Source organism: Tamandua tetradactyla, chromosome 2 (assembly GCF_023851605.1).
Source record: "Tamandua tetradactyla isolate mTamTet1 chromosome 2, mTamTet1.pri, whole genome shotgun sequence".
In the NCBI taxonomy this organism is placed as follows: Eukaryota; Metazoa; Chordata; class Mammalia; order Pilosa; family Myrmecophagidae; genus Tamandua; species Tamandua tetradactyla.
In genome coordinates, this window is record NC_135328.1 from 189,917,807 (window position 1) to 189,938,747 (window position 20,941).

General features: G+C 37.6%; 1 protein-coding gene across 9 annotated transcripts in view; it reads left to right on the forward strand.

Moving 5' to 3' along the window:
• The window catches only part of KIAA0319L (KIAA0319 like), a 220,936-nt gene that overhangs the window by 86,404 nt on the left and 113,591 nt on the right, over window positions 1–20,941 (forward strand). For all 9 annotated transcript variants that reach the window (XM_077150345.1, XM_077150350.1, XM_077150343.1 and 6 more), the window contains one exon: window positions 20,470–20,716. In XM_077150345.1, the coding sequence (XP_077006460.1) occupies window positions 20,470–20,716 (247 nt within the window). The remainder of the gene's footprint in view (window positions 1–20,469; window positions 20,717–20,941) is intronic.

Genomic DNA, 20,941 nt, shown 5'->3' on the forward strand with positions numbered 1-20,941 from the left:
CAGTGATAGTTTTACTTCTTCCTTTCCAATTTTGATGCCTTGTATTTCTTTTTCTTGTCTAATTGCTCTGGCTAGAACCTCCAACACAATGTTGAATAATAGTGGTGATAGTGGACATCCTTGTCTTGTTCCTGATCTTAGGGGGAACGTTTTCAATTTTTCCCCATTGAGGATGATATTAGCTGTGGGTTTTTCATATATTCCCTCTATCATTTTAAGGAAGTTCCCTTGTATTCCTATCTTTTGAAGTGTTTTCAACAGGAAAGGATGTTGAATCTTGTCGAATGCCTTCTCTGCATCAATTGAGATGATCATGTGATTTTTCTGCTTTGATTTGTTGATATGGTGTATTACATTAATTGATTTTCTTATGTTGAACCATCCTTGCATACCTGGGATGAATCCTACTTGGTCATGATGTATAATTCTTTTAATGTGTTGTTGGATACGATTTGCTAGAATTTTATTGAGGATTTTTGCATCTGTATTCATTAGAGAGATTGGTCTGTAGTTTTCTTTTTTTGTAATATCTTTGCCTGGTTTTGGTATGAGGGTGATGTTGGCTTCATAGAATGAATTAGGTAGTTTTCCCTCCACTTCGATTTTTTTGAAGAGTTTGAAGAGAATTGGTACTAATTCTTTCTGGAACGTTTGGTAGAATTCACATGTGAAGCCATCTGGTCCTGGACTTTTCTTTTTAGGAAGCTTTTGAATGACTAATTCAATTTCTTTACTTGTGATTGGTTTGTTGAGGTCATCTATGTCTTCTTGAGTCAAAGTTGGTTGTTCATGTCTTTCCAGGAACCCGTCCATTTCCTCTAAATTGTTGTATTTATTAGCGTAAAGTTGTTCATAGTATCCTGTTATTACCTCCTTTATTTCTGTGAGGTCAGTAGTTATGTCTCCTCTTCCATTTCTGATCTTATTTATTTGCATCCTCTCTCTTCTTCTTTTTGTCAATCTTGATAGGGGCCCATCAATCTTATTGATTTTCTCATAGAACCAACTTCTGGTCTTATTGATTTTCTCTACTGTTTTCATATTTTCAATTTCATTTATTTCTGCTCTGATCTTTGTTATTTCTTTCCTTTTGCTTGCTTTGGGATTAGTTTGCTGTTCTTTCTCCAGTTCTTCCAATTGAACAGTTAATTCCTGCATTTTTGCCTTTTCTTCTTTTCTGATATAGGCATTTAGGGCAATAAATTTCCCTCTTAGCACTGCCTTTGCTGCATCTCATAAGTTTTGATATGTTGTGTTTTCATTTTCATTTGCCTCGAGGTATTTACTAATTTCTCTTGCAATTTCTTCTTTGACCCACTCGTTGTTTAAGAGTGTGTTGTTGAGCCTCCAGGTATTTGTGAATTTTCTGGCATTCTGCCTATTATTGATTTCCAACTTCATTCCTTTATGATCCGAGAAAGTGTTGTGTATGATTTCAATCTTTTTAAATTTGTTAAGACTTGCTTTGTGACCCAGCATATGGTCTATCTTTGAGAATGATCCATGCGCACTTGAGAAAAAGGTGTATCCTGCTGTTGTGGGATGTAATGTCCTATAAATGTCTGTTAAGTCTAGCTCCTTTATAGTAATATTCAGATTCTCTATTTCTTTATTGATCCTCTGTCTAGATGTTCTGTCCATTGATGAGAGTGGGGAATTGAAGTCTCCAACTATTATGGTATTTGTGTCTATTTCCCTTTTCAGTGTTTGCAGTGTATTCCTCACGTATTTTGGGGCATTCTGGTTCGGTGCATAAATATTTATGATTGTTATGTCTTCTTGTTGAATTGTTCCTTTTATTAGTATATAGTGTCCTTCTTTGTCTCTTTTAACTGTTTTACATTTGAAGTCTAACTTGTTGGATATTAGTATAGCCACTCCTGCTCTTTTCTGGTTGTTATTTGCATGAAATATCTTTTCCCAACCTTTCACTTTCAACCTATGTTTATCTTTGGGTCTAAGATGTGTTTCCTGTAGACAGCATATAGAAGGATCCTGTTTTTTAATCCATTCTGCCAATCTATGTCTTTTGATTGGGGAATTCAACCCATTAACATTTAGTGTTATTACTGTTTGGATAATATTTTCCTCTACCATTTTGCCTTTTGTATTATACATATATCATATCTGACTTTCCTTCTTTCTACACTCTTCTCCATACCTCTCTCTTCTGTCTTTTTGGTTCTGACTCTAGTGCTCCCTTTAGTATTTCTTGCAGAGCTGGTCTCTTGGTCACAAATTCTCTCAGTGACTTTTTGTCTGAGAATGTTTTAATTTCTCCCTCATTTTTGAAGGACAATTTTGCTGGATATAGGAGTCTTGGGTGGCAGTTTTTCTCTTTTAGTAATTTAAATATATCATCCCACTGTCTTCTAGCCTCCATGGTTTCTGCTGAGAAATCTACACATAGTCTTATTGGGTTTCCCTTGTATGTGATGGATTGTTTTTCTCTTGCTGCTTTCAAGATCCTCTCTTTCTCTTTGACCTCTGACATTCTAACTAGTAAGTGTCTTGGAGAACGCCTATTTGGGTCTAATCTCTTTGGGGTGCGCTGCACTTCTTGGATCTGTAATTTTAGGTCTTTCATAAGAGTTGGGAAATTTTCAGTGAAAATTTCTTCCATTAGTTTTTCTCCTCCTTTTCCCTTCTCTTCTCCTTCTGGGACACCCACAACACGTATATTTGTGCGGTTCATATTGTCCTTGAGTTCCCTGATACCCTGTTCAAATTTTTCCATTCTTTTCCCGATAGTTTCTGTTTCTTTTTGGAATTCAGATGTTCCATCCTCCAAATCACTAATTCTATCTTCTGTCTCTTTGAATCTATCATTGTAGGTATCCATTTTTTTTTCTATCTTTTCTACTTTGTCCTTCACTTCCATAAGTTCTGTGATTTGCTTTTTCAGTTTTTCTATTTCTTCTTTATGTTCAGCCCATGTCTTCTTCATGTCCTCCCTCAATTTATCGATTTTGTTTTTGAAGAGGTTTTCCATTTCTGTTCATATATTTAGCATTAGTTGTCTCAGCTCCTGTATCTCATTTGAACTATTGGTTTGTTCCTTTGACTGGGCCATATTTTCAATTATTTGAGCATGATCCGTTATCTTCTGTTGGCGTCTGCGCATTTAGACAGATTTCCCTGGGTATTGGATCCAAAAGTTTGGAAGATTTTTCTGTGAAATCTCTGGGTTCTGTTTTTCTTATCCTGCCCAGTAGGTGGCGCTCGTGGCACACGTTTGTCTGCGCGTCCCACCAGTAAAAGGTGCTGTGGGACCTTAAACTTTGGAAAACTCTCGCCGTCCTGGGGGTTCGCTAGCCGAAGCGGCTTGAGCCGGCCCGGGGTCCGAACGCAGGGAGGGTTGCTGGTCACCGCAGCCAGGGAAAGAGCCCGTCCGAATTTCCTAGTCGGCCCCGGGCAACAAGCGTGGCGGGAGGGCGCCAGTGGCAGCGGCCCGCCCGAGAGAGTGCACCTTCCCCGGGAGTCACGGGTTTGGAAGGGGCCTCCCCCACCCGTCACCGTTCTCCGCGGCCTGGGGGTTTCCGATCCAATTCTCTCAGTTGGTCCGGGGGCTGCGCGTGGTGTGGGCGCCAGTCACCTTGGTTTCAGGGGACCGCCTCTCCAATTCTCCCAGCCGGCCCGGGAAGGGGGAAGGGAGTAACTCCGGCCGCTTGCCACCCCACCCGGTAAGGGCCGCGTGCCTCGGTGATCTCACCCGAGCTGCTTCTCTCAGCCAGCCAGCCGTTCCAGGATGGGGTACGCTGTCTTTTTTATCTCTGTTGTGGCTTTGGGCGCTTTCTGTATCGTTTCTACTCCCCTAGTAGGTGTCCTGGAGAAGAAACTAAGATCCGCGCGTCTTACTAAGCTGCCATCTTCCAGGAAGTCTCACCTTCATTTTTGAAAAATATTTTCACTGGTTAAAAAATCTAACTTGACAGCTTTTTTTTTTTTACCCCTTCAGCACTTTAAAAATTTGTTCCTATGTCTTCTATCTTGCATTGTTTCCATTGAGAAATCTGCAGTTTTTATCTTTGTTTCTCTATACATAATGTATTTTTGCCCTCTGTTTACGAGATTTTTTCTTTGTCACTGATTTTACGCAATTTGATTATAGCGTTCTTTCATATAGTTTTCTATATGTTCCTTGTGTTTGGGGTTCATTTACCTCCTTGAATCTGTGGGTTTATAGTTTAATCAAATTTGGAATATTGTTGACCATTATTTCTTCAAATATTTTTTTCTGTCCCTTCTCCCCTTTGAGGATTCAAATTATATGCATATTTGGCAACTTTCTTGAGGTGGCAAAGAACGGAGTTCAGGACAGAAGAAGTGACTGGAAATGTAGGGTGTTGGGGAACCTTGAAAGTAAGAAAACTACAGAAGAGGGTAAAACCTAAAACCTGAGTATATAACATAGACTGAAATCCCTGGCTGAATGTCTAAACTACACCTGCATGTGGGAGACTCAGGGAACTCAGATGAAAAAGCAGGCAGAGATCAGAGAGGAATCTGCTTTTGAAAGACAAAACATGCACTAGGTAAGCTCTGTGAGTTTGCTAATTTTTAAACTGAATGCCTCCCCCAGTCGTACGTAGCTCAAGTGGCAGAAATCGGAATCCTTATTAACTTGAGATAGGAGAGGATAGAGTCTGAAGCTGAAAAATTAGGGAAGAGTCCCAGAAGCAAGAAAAGCATAGGATGGATGTTCCAAATCTGAATATACTGTCTTCACGTCTTGGCTAATCATCAAATTACATAGGTGAATTTGCAGGGAGCCAGGTTAAAAAAAGCAGCTGTAAGAATTAAACTGAAATGACAGTTGCTGCACCTTCCAGGAGAGACAAAGTTTTCAGTTTAAGTCCAGATAAATTACATGACTCCTAGGGGTAAAAAATCCAATAATCCTAAGAAAAGCACAGTAGAAACCAGAGTCACTGCATATATTAAATATGGGCATACCTACCATTTTTGTGCTTTGCTTTATTGTACTTTGCAGATATTGCATTTTTTTACAAAGTGAAGTTTTGTGGCAATCTAGAGCACAGCAAGCCTTTCGGCACCCTTTTTCCAACTGCATGTGCTCACTTCGTGTCTGGATAAAGGGAGCATCAGATACAAGGTTTTCACAATCACATGGTCATCTTGGAAAAGCTATATAGTTATACAATCATCTTGAAGAGTCAAGGCTACCGGAACACAGCTCTAACGGTTTCAGATACTTCCCTCCAGCCACTTCAATACACCATAAACTAAATAGGAATATCAATATAATGCATAAGAATAACCTCCAGGATAACCTCTTGGCTCTGTTTGAAGTCCCTCAGCCCCTGAAACTTTATTTTGTCTCATTTCTCTCTCCCTTTTGGTCAAAAAGGCTTTCTCAATCCTGTGATGCTAAGTCCTGGCTCATCCTGGAGTCCTGTCCCACATTGCCAGGGAGATTTATACCCCTGGGAGTCATGCCCTATGTAGGGGGGAGGGCAGTGAGTTCACCATCTGAGTTGGCTTGAAGAGAAAGAGAGGCCTTATCAGTGCAACAAAAGGGGTTCTCTGAGGTGACTGTTAACGCATAATTATAAGTAGGCTTAGCTTCACCTTTGCAGGAATAAGTTTCTTAGGGTGAGTCCCAAGATTGAGGGTTCAGTCTGTTGAATTGTTTGTCCCCACTGCTTGCGAGAATATCAGGAATTTCCCAGATGGGAAAGTTCACTATTTCCGTCTTTCTCCCAAGTCCCCCAAGGGGACGTTGCACATACTTTTTTATCCTCTGTCAAAATTACTCTGGGATATATCAGGGCATCATACTAACTTATACAAACCAACAAGATCTCAGTTCTTATTCAAGAGTCCATGTAATTATGGTGTTCGAATAAACTTGCCATTCAACTTAAAATTAGATAATGCACTACCAAAAATATAAATTTTGCACCAAATAAACATCTCTTCATTTGGTCTTAATGCAGAAATTGAAGTTTTAAAATACAGAGCATATCATCCTTTACCCTGTATTCTGAGTTACCTTAGTCCTATCCAGATCAGCTTTATTCATATCTCTAATTGAAGTCTAATCACTTTTTAACAGTTGCTATATGAGGTAATGGTGACTTTCATAACTTCAGAGCTCTAACTCTGAATGTCAGGTGTCATACAAATATCCAAAATTCCAGGGAATGACCAGGTTATTCACAAATAGTTCAGTATCTCAGAATTGAGAACAAACAGTTATAGCTCTGGAATCTATGTGACTGCTGTAAGAGTTTACAGTGCTAGGAACCTTTATAAGAGGCCCCAACCTGATAATCCATGCTCTCAATTTTAGTTCTTTTGAGTTTGTATGTTATAGTTAGTCCATATGAGCGAGACATGATAATATTTGTCTTTTTGTCTCTGACATTTCATTTAACCTACTGCCTTCAAGTTTCATTCACTTAGATGCATGTCTCATAACTTCATTCCTTCTTGCATCCACCAAGTAGTTCATTGCATGTATATATCATAGTTCCCCTTTCCATTCCTCAGTCATTGTACCCTTAGGCAAATTGCAAACACTTCCACCATAAGTGCCAGTGTAAATGTCCTCACACTTAGTTCCTCCAAACATATACATAGTGTCATGTCCCTACTTTCAGTTCCTACAAGTATGTACTTAGCATGGGGTTGCAGGATCATGTGGCAACCCCGTCTCTAGCCTCCTGTGGAACCACCACATTACCCTCCAGAGGGGCTGCACTACTCTTTTCCCCAACTAACAATTAATTTATACATCTCTTTATCCACATTTTCTCCAGCACTTGTATCTTCGTGTTTATTTTTAAACAGTTTTATTCACGCATCATACAATCCACCCTCAGTAAAAAATCAATGGTTCTTGGTATAATCACATGGTCGTACCTTTGCTACCACTATCTATATGAGGACAATACCAATCTGCCATACCCCCTGCTTATTAACATTTAGTTTTGGCATATTGTTTTTGTTATGTTCAATGGAAGCATATTACAGTGATACTCTTAACTATAGACCCTAACTTGCATTGATTGTATTTTTTCATGAATATCATCCCATTTTCAGCACCTGGCAAAGTCAATATTCATGCAAAAACATTCTTATATTTGTACATTTAATCACCATCATTGCCATTCTAGGCATTCCCAAGTTATATCACCTCAGTCTTTATCTTCTATTTTTCTTCTGGTGTCGTGCATGTTCCCAGCCCTTCTCCCTCAACCATACTCACATTCAGCTTCAATCAGTGTATTTATAGTATTGTGCTACCATCAGATAGTATTGTGCTATCCATTTCTGGATCTTTACAGTTACACCTATTGCGCATTTTGTATTCCTTCAGCACCAGATACCCAATCTCTACCCTTTTTCTGTCTCTTAATGTCCTGTGTTCTTAGCTTTAACTTTCAAAGTTCACTCATTAATGTTCATATTAGTGAGACCATACATTACTTGTCCTTTTGTTTCTGGCTAATTTCATTCAGCATTGTGTCCCCAAGGTTCATCCACATTGTTACATGCTTTATGACTTTATTCTCTCTTACTGTATTGTATTCCATCATTTGTATATATCCATCATTTGCATATATCACAGTCCATTGATGGACATTTGGGCTGTTACCATCTCTTGGCAATCGTGAATAATGCTGCCATAAACATTGGTGTGCAAATGTCTGTTTCTTTCCTTGCCTTCAGTTCCTCTGAATATATACCTAGTTATGGGATTGCTGGATCATGTGGCAGTTCTATACTTAGCTTCCTGAAGAACTACCAAACTGCCTTCCAGAGCAGTTGCATCATTCTGCATCTCCACTGTTCTAGTTTGCTAGCTGCTGGAATGCAATATACCAGAAATGGAATGGCTTTTAAAAATGGGAATTTAAAAAGTTGCTAGTTTACAGTTCTGAGGCCGAGAAAATGTCCCAATTAAAACAAATCTATAGAAATGTCCAATCTAAGGCATCCAGGGAAAGATACCTTGATTCAAGAAGGCTGATGAAGTTCAGGGTTTCTCTCTCAAGTGAAAAGGCATATGGTAAACATGATCTGGGTTTCTCTTTCAGCTGGAAGGGCACATGGCGAACACGGCATCATCTACTAGCTTCCTCTCCAGCTCCCTGGGCGTTTTTCTTCTTCATCTTCAAAAGTTGCTGGCTGGTGGACTCTCTGCCTTGTGGTTCTGCGGAGTTCTCAGTTATGGCTTTCTCATGGCTCTGTCGTTCTCTGCTCTCTCCAAATCTCCAGCTTTCTCCAAACTGTTTCCTCTTTTATAGGATTCCAGTAAAGTAATCAAGACCCACCTGGAATGTGGAGATGTGTCTCCACCCAATGCAGTTTAACACCCACTCTTGAGTGAGTTACATCTCCATGGAGATAAATCTAATTAAAGTTTCCAACATATGGTATCGAATAGGGATTAGAAGAAATGGCTGCTTTTACTAAATGGGATTAGAATTAAAACATGACTTTTCTAGGGTACCTATATCCTTTCAAACCAGCACACCCACCAATAGTAAATAAGTGTGCCTCTTTCTCCACAGCCTCTCCAGCACTTGTCTTTTGTTCTGTTTTTTTGATAATGGCCATTCTAGTGGGTGTGCAATGACAACCCATTGTGGTTTTGATTTGCATTTTCCTAATAGCCAATGTATCTGAGCATCTTTTCGTATGCCTTTCAGCCACTTCTGAAAATGTCTGACCATGTCTTTTGTCCATTTTTAAATTGGGTTTTTTGTCTTTTTGTTTTTGAGTTGTAGAATCTCTTTATATATACTGGATATTAAACCTTTATCTGATAAGTGATTTCCAAATATTGTCTCCCATTGCAAAGGCTACCTTTTTACTTTCCTTACAAAGTTCTTCGATGTGTGAAAGTATTTAATTTTAAGGAGATCCCATTTATCTCTTTCTGTTTTTCATTGCTCATGCTTTAGGTGTAAGGTCTAGAAAACCACCTCCTATCACAATATTTATAAGATATTTACATATATTTTCTTCTAAAAGTTTTATGGTCTTAGCTCTAATGTTTAGGTCTTTGATCCATTTTGAGTTGATTTTTGTATGGGGTGTGAGATATGAGTCCTTTTTCATTATTTTGCATATAGGTAGCCAGTTCTCCAAACACCATTTACTGAAGAGGTTGCTCTGTCCCAGTTGAGTTGGCTTGACTGCCTTATCAAACATCAGCTGTCAGTAGATGAGAGGGTCTGTTTCTGAACACTGAATTTGATTTTATTGGTCAGTATATCTTTATGCCAGTACCATGCTGTTTTGACCAAGTAGTTTTGTAATATGCTTTAAAGTCAGGTAGTGTGAGACCTCCCACTTCATTCCTCTTTTTCAGGATAGTTTTAGCTATTTATTTGCCCTTCCAAATAAATTTGGTTATTGGTTATTCTATTTCTGAAAAGTAAATTTTTGGGATTTTAATTGGTATTGCATTAAATCAATTTGGAAATAGAATTTACATCTTAACTATATTTAGTCTTCTAATCCATGAATATGAAATTTAGCAATTTCTTGTAGTTTTCTGTATTTAGGTCTTTTGCGGCCTTGGTTAAATTTTTTCCTTAATATTTTATTCTTTTGGTTGCTATTGTAAATGAATTTTTTCCTTGATTTTCTCCTCAGAGTGCTCATTACTAGTTTATAGAAACACTTCTGATTTTGGGGTGTTGATCTTATACCCTGCCATTTTGCTGTACTCACTTATTACTTCTAGTAGCTTTGCTGTAGATTTTTCAGGATTTTCAACATATGGTATCATGTTACAGGCAAACAGTGAATTTTTACTTCTTCCTTTCCGATTTGGATGCCTTTTATTTTTTCTTGTCTAATTGCTCTGGCTAGAATCTCTAGCACAATGTTTAATAACAAAAGTGACAGTGGGCTTCCTTGTCTTTTTACTAATCTTGGAGGAAACATTTTCAGTCTTTCTCCATTGAATATGATGTTAGCTGTGGGTTTTTCAAATATCCCCTTTATCATGTTGAGGACGTTCCCTTCTATTCTTATCCTTTGAGTGTTTTCATCAGGAAAGGATGTTGAATTTGTCAAATGCCTTTTCTGCATCAATCGAGATGATCATATAGTTTTCCACTTTGATTTATTAGTGTGGTGTATTGCATTAATTGGCTTTCTTGTGTTGAGCCAGGCTTTCATACCTAGAGTAAATACCATTTGGTCATTGTGTATGATTCTTTTAATGTGCTGCTAGATTCAGTTTGCAATTATTTTGTTGAAGATTTTTGCATCTGTATTCACTAAAAAGATTGGCCTGTAATTTCCTTTACTAATAGTATCTTTGTCTGACTTTTGGTATTAGGGTGATATTGGCTTCATAGAATGAGTTAGGTAGCTTTCCCTCCTCTTGAGTGTTTTTAAAGAGTTTGAGGAGGATTGGTACTAATTCTTTCTTGAATGCTTGGTAGAATTCATATGTCAAGTCATCTGGTTCTGAACTTTTCTTTTTTTGGAGTTTCTTGATGACTGATTCTATCCTATACTTGTGATTGGTTTATTGAGGTGGTCTGTTTCTTTTCGAGTCAATGTTGGTTGTTCATGCTTTTCTAGAAAGTTGTCTATTTTATCTGCATTGTCTAGTTTATTAGCATATAGTTGTTCATGATAGCTTCTCACTGTTTCCTTTATTTCTATGGGGTCAGTGTTCATGTCCCCTCTCCCATTTCTGATTTTCTTTATTCAAACCCTTCCCCCACCCCCCTTTTCTGTCAGCCTAGCTTAGAGTCCATCGATTTTATTGATTTTCTCGAAGAAACAACTTCGGATTTTGTTGATTTTCTCTATTTTTTCATGTTTTCAATTTCATTTATTTCTGCTCTAATCTTCGTTCTTCTGTTTGCTTTGGTGTTAGTTTGCTGTTCTTTCTCTAGTTCTTCCAGGTGAACAGTTAATTCCTCAAGTTTTACTCTCTCATCTTTTTTTTTTTTCTTACATGTGCAAGCACTGGGAATTGAACCCAGGTCTCCAGCATGACAGGCGAGAACACTGCCACTGAGCCACTGTTGCACCACCCTCTCATCTTTTTTAATGTAGACATTTATGGCAATAAATTTCCCTCTCAGCATTACCTTATCTGCATCCCATAAATTTTGATTTGTTGTGTTTTCATTTGCATTTACCTGGAGATATTTCCTGATTTCTCTTGTAACTTTTTCCTTGTCCTACTGGTTGTTCAAGAGTGTGTTGTTTAGCCTCCATAAATTTGTGAATTTTCTGGCCCTCTGCCTGTTACTGATTCCCAACTTCATTCTATTATGATCCGAGAAGGTGTTTTATATAATTTCTATTTATCAGGACTTGCTTTGTGACCCAACATGTGGTCTATACTGGAGAATTATCCATGAGTACTTGAGAAAAATGTATATCCTACTGTTGTGTTTGTTAAGTCTAGTTTATCATTTTATTAAAAATCTCTCTTTTCTTATTGATCCTCTTAAGTCTTCAAGTATTGTAGAGGTGTCTACGTCTCCCTTCAGTGTTGTTAGTGTTTGCCTCATGTATTTTGGGGCACTCTGGCTTGGTGCATAAATATTTATGATTGTTACGTCTTTTTGATGTGTTGTTCCTTTTGTTAAAACACAGTATCCTTCTTTGTCTCTTTAGTTGTTTTATATTTGAATTCTAGTTTGTTGGTTAGTAGTATAGCTACCCCTTCTCTTTTCTAGTTGTTTGCATGAAATGTCTTTTTCCAGCCTTTCATTTTCAATCTGTTTTTATCCTTGGGTCTAAGATAAGTCTCATGTTGACGGTGTATAGATGAGTCCTGTTATTAATCCATTCTGCCAGTCAATGTCTTTTTGCTTTTTTGGGGGAGGGGGTGCATGGTCTGGGAATCGAACCCGGGCCCCCTGCATGGAAGGCGAGCATTCTACCACTGAACTACCCATGTACCCATCAGTCTGTATCTTTCGATTGGGGGAGTTTAATCAATTAACATTTAATGTTATTAGTGTAAAGGCAGTATTTTCTTCTACCATTTTGTCTTTTGGATCTTGTATCTTATTTTTTTTCTCTTTTTACCTTTGTTGATAGTCTTCATTTCTATACTCTTCTCTAGACCTCTTTCTCCTGTCTTCCTATCTGCATGTAGTACAGATATTTCATGAAGAGCTGGTCTCTTAGTCACAGACTCTTCCAGTCACTGTTTGTCTGAAAATATTTTAAACTCCCCCTAGTTTTTTTTTTTTTTTAATATTTTTATTTGACAAAACAACATACAAACACAAACATTCTTAACATATGAACATTCCATACTTGGTGTTCAATCAGTGGTTTGCAGTATCATCACATAGTTGTATACTCATCACCATGATCATTTCTTAGAACATTTACATCACTCCAGAAAAAGAAATAAAAAGAAAAAAGAAAAAACTCATGCATACCATGCCCCTTACACCCTCCTTCTCATTGACCACTAGTATTTCCATCTACCCAATATGTTTTTGTTCGTTTGTTTTTTTTTTGTTTGTTTGTTTTTTTACATGGGCAGGCACCAGGAATTGAACCTGGGTCTCAGGCTTGGCAGATGAGAATTCTGCCACTGAGCCACCATCGCACCACCCTACCCAATATGTTTTAACCTTTGTTCTCCCTATTTTTTTTCTATACCCCTTACCACTCCCTTTCCTTGATCACCAGTATTTCAATCTACTCAATTTATTTTAACATTTGTCCTCCCTATTATTTATTTTTTATCCATATTTTTTACTCATCTGTCATCGATTAAAAGAAGCATCAGACACAAGGTTTGCACAATCACATAGTCACATTGCAAAAGCTATGTTATTATACAATCATCTTCAAAAATATGGCTATGTAGAACAGAATGATCATATGTTAAGAATGTTTTTGTTCGTTTGTTATTAAATTTTTTTAATTAATAAAGAAATTTAAAAAAATGAAAAAATTAAAAAAAATAAAAGAAACATGGCTACTGGAACACAGTTCTGCAGTTTCAGACACTTCCTTCTCGCCACTCTAATACACCTTAAACTAAAAAGGGAATATCTATATGACATGTGAGAATTACCTCCAGGATAACCTCTCAACTCTGAAATCTCTCAGCCACTGACACTTTATTTCATCTCATTTCACCCTTCTCCCCTTTGGTCGAGAAGGTTTGCTTAATCCCTTGATGCAGAGTTCCAGCTCACTCTAGAACTTCTATCCTACGTTGCCAGGGAGGTTTATACCCCTGGGTGCCCCTAGTTATTGGAGGACAGTTTTACTGAGTATAGATTTCTTGGTTGAAATTTTTTTCTTTCAGAATCTTAAATACATCATACTACTCCCTCTTGCCTCCACAGAGTCTGCTGAGAAATCTGCATATAGTCTTATCAAACTTCCCTTGTATATGATGGATTGCTTTATTGCTTTCTCTTGCTTCTTTCAGAATTCTCTCTGCCTTTGACATTTGACAATCTGATTAGCAGGTGTCTTAGAATTGGTCGATTTGGATATATTCTGTTTTCGGTATGCTGCACTTTTTGGATCTGTAATTTTATGTCTTTTATAAGAGATGGGAAATTATCAGTGTTTATTTCCTCCATTTTTCTTTCTGCCCCTTTTTCTTTCTCTTCTTCTGCGACACCCATATCATTCCCAGAGATCCGCTCATATTTTTCCATTCTTCTCCTATCTGTTCTTTTTTGTGTAGGATTTCAGGTGTTCTGTCCTATAGTTCACTACTCCTTTCCTCTGCCTCTTCAAATCTGCTCTTGTAGCCCTCCATTTTTTTCACCTCATCTGTTGTGCCTTTTATTCCCATAATTTCTGCCATTTGTTTTTTCAAACTTTTGAGTTCTTTATGTTCATTCAGTGTCTTCTTTATATCTTTCATCTCTTTTGCCCTATTTTCCCTCAATTTAGTAATCCGATGTTTGATGTGATTTTTGTGTGTCTGTTCAGACATCCTTAATTAATTGTTTTGGCTCCTGTATCTCATTTGAAATGTTGGTTTCTTCCTTTGGCCTATCTTTGATTTTCCTAGTATGACTCGTTATTTTTTTGCTGTCATCTAGATATTTGAGTTCCTTAAATAGTTTATTCTAAAGGTCATTTTCCCTCTTTAATCTATTTTCGTTTGGCTTTGTTCTCTATCTGTCCTTTGGCATTCAGTTCAACTTGTTCTAGACCTCTAGCTGAGCTTCTGTTTAACTGATCAGAATTTTTTTAGCTCTTGTATTTCTGGTTCTTGTCTTGCCTATATGGAACATTTTGTTGAGGAGGCTGTCTTCAGATATGATCAACCTCAGTCAGATTTTCCTAGACCAGAGAGGTCCGTATCTCAGGAGGAAGGTGTAATACCCAGCAAGTTGTCAGACTTTTCTATGAAGCCTCTAGACTCTGTGCTCTTTCTGTCCTGCCCAGCATGTGGTACGGCCTGCAGCTTCCCACCAGTGTCAACTGATACTGGTGCCTTTAATTCTTAGCAGTTTCTCCGTTCTTGTGGAGTGGCTGAGACAGAGGCTAAGGTAGAAGGAGTGTAGCTACTTGAGCTGCGCCCCCACCCTGACACCCCCCCACCTCCCCCCACCCCCACCCATTTCTTGGAGAGATAAACCGTTTAGGAAAGTATCCTCTTTCACTTCACTTGTTACTTTGCCTCTTAGACATGCCTTAATTCTGCCCTTGCCTGGGACAGTGATGAAGCCTGAGAGTGCTTGCAGTTCCATCTAATAAGCTGATAAGAAGTAAAAAAAAAGAGAGAGAGAGAAAAAAGGTCTTTTCAGAGCTGGATCCTTGCTTCCCAGGTTTACCAATCAAGAGCTGCAGCTGGTATACAGGTCTATGTATCCCCAGGCTCTATGTGCCCCCTTTTCTTGGGACCCAGCCTTTTTCCCAGTAATTAAAGCCTCTTTTTTTTTTTTTCTGTCAGCCCTACCCTCTCTCTGCTTAGGTGAAAACTCCCAGTTCCTTCAGTTCTTACTCCAGGTTTATCTGTGTTCAGGGCCTGTTTTTAGCAGTCTGAATTTGTTAATCATTTCCACATTTGGAGCTTGATTGAGCTGCCTTCCTTGCCCATAGTAGGATCTATGTCTTTCTCCCTGGGGAACCAGCCTTTCATTCTCATGGGGAAGGGTCGCTGGCCTCCACAGCTTGGAAGTCTTATAGTTCTGTGTGGGATCTTGACCATCCCACCCGTTCCAGACTAGTGTACAATGTGTGTCTGGTCACTGAAGTCTCCTAAACAGTTTTTCCATACAGTTTCTGGCTATTTAGTAGCTGCCCAGGAGAATGAACTAAATTCCACCCCTCACTACAATACCATCTTGCCCCCTCACAGAAACTTTTGTATTTAAATACTCATAGCAGTTTTATCATAATAGTTGAGACCTGAAAACAACTTAAGTCTCCATCAATAGATTAAATTCTGTTGAGCGCTTCTGAAGAAGATGGAATAGATAGCTCCAAGACTCAGTCCTTCCACCAAAACAACTATGAACTGGCAGAAACTTGCAGAAACTGTCTGAAACAACGATTTGGAACTTCAGAAAGCAGAAGAATACTGTATAGTATTCTGTACAGGAGAAAGAGCAGGAGGAAGAGACTGATAAACTACAGTAAAGTACAATAAATTTTTCTATTTACATGTGGCTACCAAATGCCCATCACCTATTCTTACAGCAGGCCACCATGGGATCCAGCTCCTGGCTAGTTGCTTGTGACAGAAAGGGAAGTTAAAATCCTCTTCCCCAAGAACAGGGTAGGGCATGGCCAATCACTGATGATGGCTTTTGATTAGCAAATTTGGATCACTGAGGGCCTTGCTCTGAGGGCGGCTATTGTTTCAACCCTTCCTGGACAAAGGTGGCAGCAGCCATTGTTTCAGCACCACCCCAGACACAGGTGTCAGCAGTCAGTTTCAACTGTCTCTGGACAGGGGCTGAGGCCCTGTAAATTTAAAGACAGTGCTTCCTCAGGGCTGTGGGGGACAGTTAGCTGAAGGGCTGCATTTTCTGGGCAGGCCAGGAAAGCTAGCTTTTGAGAACTGTTGGAGAAGCTTTTGGTGACCTCCTGATCCCCTCCCCACGGCAGTTTGAAGCTTGTTTATGCCCCCTTTGTGTGTTGTTGGCTCTGTTTTGGCTGGAAAAGACTGACTTGGGAAAGTCCTCTACCAGGTGACCCTCCTCCCAGAATTTGTCCTCCAGACAAAAGCAGTGTGAGAAAACGAAAGGAGTATAAAAAGTTGTAGAGGCAGACAATCTGGGACAAACAACTGTGGGCTTCAAATATCCAGAAGAGGGAGGACTGTCTCCTGGGAATCAGAGGGGCCAACCAAACTCCTATAAACTGGGAGACTCCAAAACGACTAACAAGTATGTCCCAGTTAGACTAAGTGCCAGTTTCACATCAGAAACCATGGAGGCAAGAAGGCGGTGGGTTGAAATACTTAAAGTACTGAAAGAAAACAATTGCCAGTCAAGAATTTTATATCTGGTGAGAATCTCTTTCACAAATGAGGGGGATATTAAGACATTCTCAGATAAACAAAAGCTGAGGGACTATTTCAACAGTAGACCTACCCTACAAGAAATGTTCAAGGGAGTTCTACAGACTAAAAGGAAAGGACATTAGACAATGGTTCATAGCAGCATAGAACCTGTGGGAAAGGTAACCATTTGGGTAATTATAAATGCCAGTTTTATTGTATTGCATTACTTGACATGTAACTCTACTTCTTATTTCCTATAGGTATTAAAATGAAAATTCATAAAAAGTAATGATAAATCTGTTTTTGGACATAACAGTGTACAAATATATAAGTGGGAATAAGTACAAAAAGAATGGTGTCAGACAGAGGGGTGTAGGAAAAGTATATGTGCATCCTATTGAAGTTACATTGGTATCAAAAGAAAAAAAAGATAAACGATATCTCATCAAAATAAAAAACTTTTGTTCCTCAAAGGGCATTATCATGGGAGTAAAATGACAACCTACAAACTGGGAGAAAATATTTGGAAACCACATATCCAGTAAAGATTAATATCCAGAATACATAAAGATCATTTAACAATAAAAAGACAAGCAATCCAGTTAAAAAATGGGCAAAAAACTTGAACAGAAATCTCTCCAGAGAAGATAAACAAATGTGCAGAAATCATGTGGAAAGATGCTCACCATTATTAGCCATCAGGGTAATGGAAATTAAACCACAATGAGATACCATTTCACACTCTCTAGAATGGCTGCCATTTAAAAAAAAAAAAACGGAAAATAGCAAGTGTTGGAGATGATATGGAGAAACAGGAACACTCATTCTTTTTTTTTTTAAATTTATTTATTAAATGTCCCAACATACAAACACAAACATTCTTACCATATGATCATTCCATTCTACATATATAATTATTAATTCACAATATCATCACATTGTTGTATATTCATCATCATGATCATTTCTTAGAACATTTGCATCAATTCAGAAAAAGAAATAAAAAGAAAACAGAAAAAAATTCACACATGCCATACCCCTACCCCTCCTTTTCATTGATCACTAGCATTTCAATCTACTAAATTTATTTTAACATTTGTTCTCCCATTATTTATTTATTTTTAATTCATATGTTTTACTCATCTGTCCATAAGGTAGACGAAAGGAGCATCAGACACAAGGTTTTCACAATCACACGGTCACATTGTGAATGCTATATCATTATACAGTCATCTTCAAGAAACATGGCTACTGGAACACAGCTCTGCATTTTCAGGCAGTTCCCTCCAACCTCTCCATTATACCTTAACTAAAAAGGTTATATCTATTTAATGCTTAAGAATAACCTCCAGGATAACTTCTCTACTCTGTTTGGAATCTCTCAGCCATTGACACTTTATTTTGTCTCATTTGTCTCTTCCCCCTTTTGGTTGAGAAGTTTTTCTCAGTCCCTTGGTGCTGAGTCTCAGCTCATTCTAGGATTTCTGTCCCACATTGCCAGGAAGGTCCACTCCCCTGGGAGTCATGTCCCATGTAGAGATGGGGAGGGCAGTGAATTTGCTTGTTGTGTTGGCTGAGAGAGGCCACATCTGAGCTACAAAGGGGGAGGAACACTCATTCTTGCTGGTGACAATGTAAAATTGTGCTGCCTTTGTGAAAGATATTTGGCAGTTCCTCCGAAAGCTAAGTATGGAACTACCATATGGCTCAGCAATTTCATTACTAGGTATTTACCTAAAATAATTGAAAGTAGGGACTGGGACTGATATTTTCACATCAGTGTTCATAATGGCATTATTCACAAGTGCCAAAAGATGAAAGTAACCCTAGTGTTCATCAACCAATGAATGGTAAATAAAGCGTGATATATACAACTATGGAATATTATTCAGCTGCAAAAATGAATGAAGTCCTGATGTATGTGACCACATAGATAAACTTGGAAGAATTCATTTTGAGTGAAATAAAAGACAAATATTGTATGATCTCATTGATTTGAAACAATTAAAATAAGCAAATTTATAGAGTCAGACTCTAGAATATAGGTTACCAGGGGATGGGGTGGGGCTAGGGAATGGGAAGTTATGGCTTAAAATATGTATGGTTTCTATTTGAAATAAAATGTTTTGGTATTGGATGGTGGTGAAGGGAGATCGACATTGTGAATGAAAATAAGAGTATTTAACTATCTATCTGAATATGATTAAAAGGGAACATTTTAGATTGTATATATGATAACAGAATGGAAATTAAAAAAAAAATCATGGAATTATACTACACAAACAGTGTACCCTAAGTTAAACCATGGACTTTAATTAATAGTAATAGTCTAAAAGTATGCTATCATCAATTGTAACAAATATTCCACACCAATGCAAAAGTGTGTGGGAATTCTGTATTTTGTGCATTATTACTCTGTAACCCACAACTTATCTAGCAAAGAAAAAAATATATTTAAAAAATCTCCAATAGATTAATGTATAATGGTATATACAATATATACATTATAATATATTTAAATTATATATTAACATATATATTATATTTTCTATATTCATATTTTGAATCCACTAGGCCTGTCCCATAATAAATATATATACACATTGTACCTCTGTAAATTGGTGGATCTCTATAATGGAATACAAAATAATAAAAAGAAATATACTACTGATGTGATAGCATGGATAAATCTCAGTAGCATTATGTTTAGTGAAAGGAACCAGAACAAAAATAGTATGTATATGATTCCTTTTATATGAAATACAAGAATATGAATACAAGAAAACCCCAAATAATATACAGTTACAGAAAACAAATCAGCAGTAGCCTGATCCTGACTGGAATTTGCTGCAAAGGGATGTTAGAAATATTTTTTCTCTTGATTGCAGTTACTTGGTTATGTACATTTATCAAAACGCATTGACCTATACACTTTAAATGGGTCTATTTTATGTAAATTATACTTCAATAAAGTTGATTTTAAAAAGATCCATACCGCCACCTTTGTTTAGTCATTCATCATTTCTCATTTGGTTGAATGTAGTATTCTCCTAATAGTATCCCTTCTGTTTCTTTACTTCTTTAAACCCATAAACCTATAAGCTATGCTACCTGAATGTTCCATTTAAAACAGAAACTTGACCTTGTCAATCCCTTGCATACAACCCTATAATGGCTCACCATTATCTGCCTTCTGAAAGTAGCTTATAATGCCTTCTTTAGTCTGGTCCTTGTCTTTTCTGCTCATCTTCCATTATTTTCTGCCTCTTGTTTGTGCTCTAAGAAAACAAATAAACAAACCTGCTTATGACTTTCAATTCCAAATACATCATGTTAATCTCATTTCTTGTGTCTATATGCATTCTCTCCCCTCAGTCTTCTCTGGTAAACAACTATTTTATTTACCCTTTAAAACTCAGTTCAGGTCTATCCTCCTACAGGAAGCCTTTATTTATTTTTGAAATCATCTTTCTCCACACCCTCCCTCCCTTTAAGGGAAAAGACTTAAGTTTCCTTGTGTTTGTATGGTTCATCATAACTTTCATACGTGTATTTACCATTTTGGTTTACTGTGCCCCTCCCCCCCAGAAGATTGTGCGCTTATTAAGTACAATGATTATGTTTATTTATATATATATATTATGTATATAATATATTAACATATATTTTGTTTATTTATATTTATATTTTGAATCCACAAGGCCTGTCCCATAGTAGGTGTTCAATAAGTATTTGTAGGAAGACTGAATAGAAAAGTTAAGTGACAAAATAAGATACAAGTATTTTATCTTTTAACACATTATTTTGTTTTAAGCAAAATTCTCCATAGGAAAAGACAGAAGATTTATATCAATATTTTAATGCCAGTTGTCTTTGGGTGGTGAGATTAATTTTTTAAATATTTTTAACATTTAACACTTTTCAAAAAATTTTGTTATTTAATGAGTTATAATCTGAAAATCTGGCTATATAATGTTTGCCTACTCAAATTAATCTTTATGTTTCTTTAGGTCCATAAGGAAGTTACAATTTCCAGTCTCTTAACCACAGACCTGATTCCAGAGATTCCTGGTTTGTCAAAGAATGTATCAGAACAGCCTGAAATTTCAGAAGATCCTGGTGCTATACCCAGCACTCAGCAAATGAAAAACCCTGAGATAATCCAGATTGCTACCCCTTTACCAGTGGCTCCTTCCTACAGTTATGCTACTCCTACCTCTCAGGCCTCTTTCCAGAGCTCCTCAGCCCCATTCCCAGGTAAGGCCTCTGCTTTTGCCCTTGAAAATAGGATGGGAGAATGGAACATTGGATCAAAGTCTTCTCTTTTAGTGGAAAGAAAGGAGGGAGGCATGACTTTTGAATACTGTAGGTTAGAGAAAGTAACCGTGTCAGAGATCCTGTAATCATAAGAGTTGGGGCTTTAGATCACTTTCTCTTCAGGCCTAAAGCCTGTGGAAGTTTATGAGGCTCATTTTCCCAGAG